At 35.8% G+C, this 8,172-nt stretch overlaps 2 protein-coding genes across 4 annotated transcripts in view; both read left to right on the top strand.

Annotated features, from left to right (window-relative positions):
• The window catches only part of LOC107004853 (mitochondrial proton/calcium exchanger protein), a 14,814-nt gene extending 11,156 nt beyond the window's left edge, over positions 1-3,658 (top strand). Inside the window, exons 12-15 of the mRNA XM_015203234.2 lie at positions 541-690; positions 824-906; positions 1,708-1,823; positions 3,134-3,658. Coding sequence (XP_015058720.1) covers positions 541-690; positions 824-906; positions 1,708-1,823; positions 3,134-3,234 — 450 coding nt within the window. The 3' untranslated portion in view covers positions 3,235-3,658. The remainder of the gene's footprint in view (positions 1-540; positions 691-823; positions 907-1,707; positions 1,824-3,133) is intronic.
• Positions 3,659-4,707: 1,049 nt separating this feature from the next.
• Positions 4,708-8,172, top strand: part of LOC107003106 (pentatricopeptide repeat-containing protein At4g01570) — a 4,554-nt gene continuing 1,089 nt past the window's right edge. Inside the window, exons 1-3 of one of the 3 annotated variants that reach the window (XR_001454609.2) lie at positions 4,708-7,312; positions 7,893-7,950; positions 8,033-8,166. Coding sequence is in view for 2 of the 3 variants with exons in the window: in XM_015201363.2 (XP_015056849.1) it covers positions 4,819-7,278 (2,460 nt within the window). In the remaining variant the exon portion in view is untranslated. Of the gene's footprint in view, positions 7,313-7,892; positions 7,951-8,032; positions 8,167-8,172 lie in introns of those variants that run through there. The other 2 variants (XM_015201363.2, XM_015201362.2) reach the window with 2 other exon arrangements.

Genomic DNA, 8,172 nt, shown 5'->3' with positions numbered 1-8,172 from the left:
GGGGGGGGGGGGGGGGGGAGTAAGAGAGTTAGTATATTAAATTGGAAATGTAGAATTGTATAGGATTCTGGGCAGGGGTTTAAGCACCTTTCGATGCTTGTAAAGTTTCAACTTAGCACCTTTTCCGGGGGTGGCTAAGTTTTTATTGAATAGAACTATTACTTGTCTGGAACAAAAAAAAAGCAGCAGACATTAAACAGGTTTTGGACAATGTAAAATAATTGGGTGTGTGTTTGGGTACCCAACTTGCTTGCTTCCTGTTCTTTTAGGTCTACTGCAGTTTTTGATAATTTCTATTATTCAAAGATAAATGAGGTAGGTAAAGAGAATGGAGGATGGTTGTGAAACTTTAAACTTTCATATGTTACATTTTATTTATCCCTTGACTGCTTTCAGTCACCTTGTCCCCTTGCAATCATATTCATAGTTGCTTTTTCTACTGTTTAAAAATTGTTTAAACAGCATAGTGCATATATATGCTATACAATGAAAATGCTAGATATTTCAATGTTGAAGCTGCTTTTGTACCGATAATTGCAGATTGAGTTGTACAACAGCATGGTGGATAAAGGCGGCCCTGAAGGTGAAGAAGAAGTCCGGAAGGCATATAAAGCAGCTAGGGAGGAGGATAATGACCACACTCAAGAAAGGACTGTGGATGATAAAGTTTCTTCAGCACTTATTAATAGGGTAAAGCTGATTTTCCTTGGAATATTTAGCTTTAGGCTTTAAAATTTCTCACCAATTTTTGATTTATTGCATTATAGTTGCAAGATTATATGCTTGAATACTCATATTACCTCCTGGCATTACCATTCAACAGGTTGATGTAATGCTCCAAAAACTTGAAAAGGAAATTGATGATGTGGATGCCAAGATTGGTGATCGTTGGCGGTTACTGGATAGGTATGTATGTACAGAAACACTAATAATATGGACTACAAATTGCACTCAAGGCACTTTTCAAAAATCTACAAAGAGGCAGTTCTAAGCAATTTGAACACAATCTCTATATTTCACCCGAGTTTAATGACTGCTACTGCCCCACTGTTTACATAAAAGGGATAATAACAAGCTTGCAAGTGAACATTGAGGTTTTATATCCTGATATATACATGTTCCGCTCAGCTTGTTCGTTTAAAGTAATTTCAGCATCATTACCTGTGTCAATTTTATAATTGTTCTCACCTACATGTTCTTAATCATGAGGAATTTTTGGGGTTGGGGAGTTCTGGCCATTAGCCACTGATGGCTGTTCTGGGACACAAGCCTGTTGGTATTATTCTCTCGTAGATAATGTAGTATATGGAGTACCTTATGTTTCAGAAAATTGTGAAGTGGGGTGCAAATCTCAGATGAGTAAATCCGGTGGATGTCAATGCATCTGTGCATCCTGTCTCCTTGGTTAATGCAAATATTAAAATCGTTTTTTTTATGTGGTTCGGGAATAAACTTGCATCTATTTATATCATAAACGTATTACTTATTTTATCTTTCTGAACTATCAATCATACAAAAAAGAAAAAATTCCACCATGGAGAAACTTGTTTATTTTCACCTCGTCTTTTTATAACCCGTGGTGTCTTGCCAGGTTGCTTGCTTTGGAGGAATCTTGTTTAATGTTTCTTCTATATTACTTTCTGCTGCTTTTAGTTTCAATGGAAGTAATATTGGACAATGAAGTAACCCTTTTGCATCTTGCGGCAGGGATTATGATGGAAAAGTCACTCCAGAGGAGGTGGCATCTGCTGCTTCATACCTCAAGGATACATTAGCGAAGGAGGGTATCCAGGAGCTCATAACCAACCTTTCCAAGGACAGAGGTTAGACATGAATATTTTGATAGGTCTTGTTTCTTTTTTCTGTTAAAACAGGTGTTTTTTCCAACTTAACAACTGTAACAAAACATGGTTATGATCGTACCTCGCAATATCTGCTGTATCTTTTTAGGACCTAGGGGGATAAAAGTGATAACCTAGCATAAGAAAGTAGGATTTAGATTGAGGTTGAAGTTGGTGATTGCTTGATGAAGTATGAGAGATATTATCAAAATAAAAAATAGTAATAATAATACGTACCGCTTTTAATTGAACATAGTTTCCCAGTGAACACCAAACTGGCCAATCATTTAACTTTTCTCATAGTTTCCCAGTGAACACCAAACTGGCCAATCATTTTCTCTTAATCCAATGCATATACATTTCGAATTGGAAGGAGCCTGATGGTAGAATCTTTTATAATGAAAAATCAAGTTATAGTACTACTTTTATTACAAAAAGATTGATGCAACATAGTTACGTTGTAGTAGTTTGTAGTCTATTTCTTTCTCTATGATTCAGTTTGTTGTATATACATGTTTCTATCATACTGTAACTACTAGTCATAATGGAATGCAGGTTTAGAAAAAACTAAAGAATGTACGTGTGAAAGTTTTATTTTCTACAAGATTACAATATTGTACTACAGATCAAAAGGAGAATCTGCTCATCAATTAGTAATAGATTGGAACGATAGATCACTCAATTAATTAACTCTATACATACTCGGATTGGAACGATAGATCACTCAATTAATTAACTCTATACATACTCGGAATCGTTGCTAGCTTTCACATTTTCTTTTCAAAAAGAAAACAAAAAGGAGGTAAATTTGGGTCCAATGTTGAGTGACTTAGGATTTTGCTCAATATATAACTCATCTTGACCAACCCATATAAAACCAAAATTGTAGAAAGGAGACTTTGAATAGCAGCCAGCTCGGTTGAAGGAAGGATATTCTCCAGTTAGTTTCTTGGCTTCAACAGAGTAGTACGATGTTTTGTGTTTTATGAGAGTTCCAATTTTACATGAGAAGCAAAACTCCAAATATGTCTGGAGATTAAAATTTCAATTTGACTTGCTTACTATAGTAGCCGTAGAATGAGATATATTAGATCTGGAAAGCATGACAACGAGGCTTCGTTTGAATCTTACTGTGAAATGTGTGAGAATATTGTTGTCATTTTAGAAATGTCCTTAAAGTTGCGCATAGTTGGGATAGAGGAATTTCTTTTTATTTATTAACTTTCCGCAGTTGGTGTATGTGTTCCTTACTAATATCATTCTTTTTGTGTTTTGATTGGTATATTTAACAGAAGGAAAAATCCTTGTCCAAGATCTGGTGAAGTTAGCCAGTGAAATAGAACATGCTGAAGAGGAGGAGGAAACTACAGAAGAGGAAAAAGCTCAAAAATAAAACCCATACGACGATAGTTTTGATCTGTTTACTGCTAGCCATGTTAGTAACCAACCTTCCATTTTATACCAAACGCGTTGTGCTTGGTACCTCATCCTGCCAGGTATCAACATAAATCCTTATGTGACTGCTTGTAGTCGAATATATATATGCGATTGATAAACTGCATCCAGATTCAATTTCAGAATAGCTAAAATGTGGATGTATATGGCTGTGTCAAACACTTGAATATTCATCTCTACCCTGCCTCACCCTCAGCTTTATATTGTATCTCTCTCTACAGTGGAGAACATAGTTACCGGAGTAATTTGAAAAACCGCGATTCGAGTTTTTAACTCTTAAGGTTTACAATCATATGATTTGTGAAGAGTTTGGTTATGGTTTTTTTTTATCTTTCAGAAGGAAATCTGTATGTTTTGTTTCAGTTTTGGGACAAGTGTAGCTTTTTTTTGACTGTTTTTACAGCAACTTCTATTTGTGAATTCACCTCATCCTGAGTGAACTAATATGTTTATCAAATTAAATATATCACTCCTATAAGTAGAACAAAAAAAAATTCCTCAGTATGTGTATTATAGAAATATAATACGTGTCCACATAATTGTAACTCAGCACGATGTATTTAAAATGTTTCTCAATAATTTAGCCAATCGAACATGGAAAAATAAGTGGAGAATATTTTCTTTAAAATAATTTCCGCTATACACCTTAAATGTATTTTTCTTCTTTTTAAAAAACTTATTGTCAATCACTAAAATTGATATTGTATGGATTTTCGGCTTAAACTTTGGTGAAGTGTCATTTAAAAATAAGAGTGTTTTAGATATAATTCTCTAGTAGTTATTTGATTATTTAAAAAATCTTTTCATTTAAAAAAAGAATAAAATTAAACAACAAAATTAATACCCTTTTCATAATGTGAAACACTAAATGAATTAATTGAGTCGAGAATTTTAAGAAAAACGACCTCTCCGTCTTAGTATCAAGTTAAAGGGATATTGTTGTTGGATGGATTTTGTCCAATTGACACAAACTAAACAATTAAAATGTAACCAAAAAAAAAGTTTAATATTCAAATAGTACTTTCTCTTTTTTAAATTTGTGTATCGTTCGAATTTTGAAAATTGAATTTCGATTGAAATTATTATTATGATAATAAATTTTGAACATGACGTTTTATCTCTTGTACTATTTAATAGTGTCTATATGTGCCTACGTGTACATAAATATATTGCATAATTATAAATAGTAATGTTTTCAGTAGACATATGTATATTTTTAAAATACATTATTAACTAGTCAGGACAAAAATCCTTCATAAAATTTAATATCAACAATTTCGACCAAAATTGAAATACTTTTCACACCTTTTTCCTTATTAATATTAATATGGACATGAACTTTTCAAGTTTATAAAATAAAAAAATTATATATTTAGAAGTTACTAGTATAAAAATATTATTGTACAAATCAAGGGGTTAAAAGGTAATTGCAACTATTGATCTAAGCCACACTTCACAGTGATTCTTCTTTCTCCCGCAAAATGCACTTCAATGGAAAACCTTCAGCTTAGCTACCATTGCCATGGCCACAAAAATTCAGAGAAATCTCGCAGTTCTGTACAATACAAGACAATTCTCCGTCGCCGGAGCTTCATACACCGGTACAACCTCAGCGGCGGCGACGGCGGCGGCATCAAAGGTCGGAAATTTAATCGTGGTCGCTTCAATTGCAAAAGCTTTGATAAAGCCAGGAGGAACACGTAACCTAGAAAAGTACGGCGATTTAATTCCCTTATCAGAAAGCCTAGTCCTTCAAGTTCTTCGCCGCAACAATTTGGATGCTGAAAAGAAATTAGACTTCTTCAAATGGTGTTCTCTCAGGCCTAATTTCAAACACTCTACTGAAACATACTCTCAAATGTTCAAATGCATTTGCTATAGTCACAATCACCGGGAAGATGTTTTTGTATTGTTAAACTCAATGAAGGATGATGAAGTGTTGCTTAATTCGGCCACATTTAAGTTACTACTCGACTCGTTTACTCGAACTGGTAATTTCGATTCAGCTCTTGAGATTTTGGAGTTTGTAGAAGGAGATTTGGATAACTCTAGTTGTTTAAGTCCTGATGTGTATAATTCTGTACTTATTGCTCTTGTACAAAAGAATCAAGTTAATTTAGCTTTGTCGATTTTTCTTAAATTGTTGGAAACTAATGATGGGAATAGCATTGGGGTTAGTAGTGCCATTGCGTGTAATGAGTTGCTTGTTGGCCTTAAGAGGGGTAATATGAGAGCTGAGTTTAAACAAATCTTTGATAAGCTTAGGGGAGGGAATGTGTTTCCGTTCGATAGATGGGGGTATAATATATGCATTCATGCGTTCGGGTGTTGGGGGGATTTGTCTAGGTCTTTGAGTCTTTTTAAAGAAATGAAGGAAAGGGGAAGTTGGTTTAGTCCCGACTTGTGTACTTATAATAGCTTGATTCATGTGCTTTGCTTGCTCGGGAAGGTTAAGGATGCTTTTGTTGTGTGGGAGGAATTAAAGGGATCATCGGGGTTGGAACCTGATGCTTATACCTACCGAATCGTTATACAAGGTTGCTCTAAGGCTTACCTGATAAATGATGCGATAAAAGTGTTTACTGAGATGCAGTACAATGGCATACGTCCTGATACTATAGTATATAACTCCCTCTTAGATGGACTACTCAAGGCAAGAAAGTTGACAGATGCATGCAATTTATTCCAGAAAATGATTGAAGATGATGGTGTACGAGCCAGTTGTTGGACCTATAATATTCTTATTGATGGCTTGTTCAAGAATGGGAGGGCTTTGGCTGCTTATACCCTATTTTGTGATTTGAAGAAGAAAAGTAATAATTTCGTGGATGGGGTTAGTTATAGCATTGTCATTTTACATCTTTGTCGAGAAGATAGGCTTGACGAAGCACTGAAGTTGGTGGAAGAGATGGAAGCTAGAGGGTTTACTGTTGATTTGGTTACTATAACTTCTCTTTTGATTGCAATCTACAGGGAGGGACATTGGGACTATACAGAGAGGCTTATGAAGCACATCAGGGATAGCAATTTAGTTCCAATTATTATCAGATGGAAAGACAGTATGGAGGCTACAATGAAAGCTCCACAGAGCAGAGAAAAGGATTTTACACCCATTTTTCCATCCAACCGGAACTTTGGTGATATTCTAGGCCTAGAAAACTTAACAGACGCTGAGACGGATATTGCCCTTGGGGCAGAGGAAGCTGAGATACACTATCAAGAAAGTGATCCGTGGTCATCATCGCCATATATGGACATGCTGGCTGATAAAGTTAGCTCCCAAAGTAATTCTTCAAGAACGTTCTCTCTTACTGGAGGAAAACGAATAGACACTAAAAGTGCAGATTCTTTTGATATTGACATGGTGAATACCTTCTTGTCGATATTTTTGGCCAAAGGAAAATTGAGCATGGCTTGTAAATTATTTGAAATTTTCACCGACATGGGCGCTGACCCTGTTAGTTATACTTACAATTCTATGATGAGTTCATTTGTCAAGAAGGGATATTTCAATGAAGCATGGGCCGTTTTACAGGAAATGGGCGAGAAAGTTTGCCCTTCTGATGTAGCAACATACAATGTCATAATCCAAGGCTTGGGAAAGATGGGAAGGGCTGATCTTGCTGATGCCGTACTAGACAAACTAATGAAGCAGGGAGGTTACCTTGACATTGTAATGTATAACACCTTGATTAATGCCCTCGGGAAGGCTGGCAGAATCGAGGAAGTAAATAAGCTTTTCCAGCAGATGAAAGATAGTGGAATAAATCCAGATGTCGTCACTTACAATACACTAATTGAAGTTCATGCCAAGGCGGGCCAGCTTAAGCAATCTTATAAGTTTTTAAGGATGATGTTGGAAGCAGGTTGTGCGCCGAACCAGGTAACTGATACAACTTTGGACTTTCTGGAGAAGGAGATCGAAAAATTGAGATACCAAAAGGCATCCATGAAACGCCCAAATGTAGATAATCCTTTATGAGAAACAACTGTACACTTCAAGGGAGGGAGTTCAGGTATGATTTTCTTCCATAAAATAGTGCAGTTCAGCATTTGCATATTATTCAACATTGCTTAAAGAGTTGTTCTTCTGGTTTAAAGTGGGCAAAGACTTTGAGCTCTAATCAATCCCATTGCATTCTCGAAAAGCAAATGTTGGTCATCCAGAGTTTATCAACTCATGATTTGTTTATGGAGACTGGAAGTTTATAGCATACAAATGTACTCTTATAGTCCTCATATAAGAACTATAACTGAGATTTGGAAAATCAGTCTCCATGCAGATACGCTTTATTGATAGATTCATAGAAGTCTCCACGAGCAAGCTATCTTTAATCATTGTTCTCTTTTATTTATCTTGAAGGGATGCCAAATACAGCCCTAGAGTTCTCCAGAGATAGTATTATCGTTTTGCTTGGTTAGTAAGATAGACTTTGCCTAACTTGTGGTTTAATGAAGAAACTGAAAACATCATTGCTATCTGAGGGACGAGCTCTGCCTGATAATTGTCCTCATTCTGTTTTCAATTTATGCCTCTTATGTTTTGCAAGCTCTATGTCTTGACATATTCATTTGAACAAATTCTTATGTTTTTAGGAGGCCCGTGAAGAAGTTGAATTAATAGAACTTGGAGTGTCTAGCTTTCATAGCAAAAGTTAGTCCAATGGCTGAATCTTAGTAGATTGCTTTGAAACTAGAAAGTTAGTCCAATCTGATAGAAACTTGATGATGCACAGATCCGAGCTCTCACAATGGCTGTTTCTCATCTTAGTGGATTGCTTTAAAACGTTAAGTGTATGTTTGGTGCTCCTGGACAATGAGCTGCTGATGGTCATGGGCTCATGGCCATATTTGAGATTTCGTCGGGGGGGGGGGG

This window comes from Solanum pennellii, chromosome 11 (assembly GCF_001406875.1).
Source record: "Solanum pennellii chromosome 11, SPENNV200".
NCBI classification, from domain to species: Eukaryota; Viridiplantae; Streptophyta; class Magnoliopsida; order Solanales; family Solanaceae; genus Solanum; species Solanum pennellii.
This window is presented reverse-complemented; position numbering and strand designations above follow the sequence as displayed.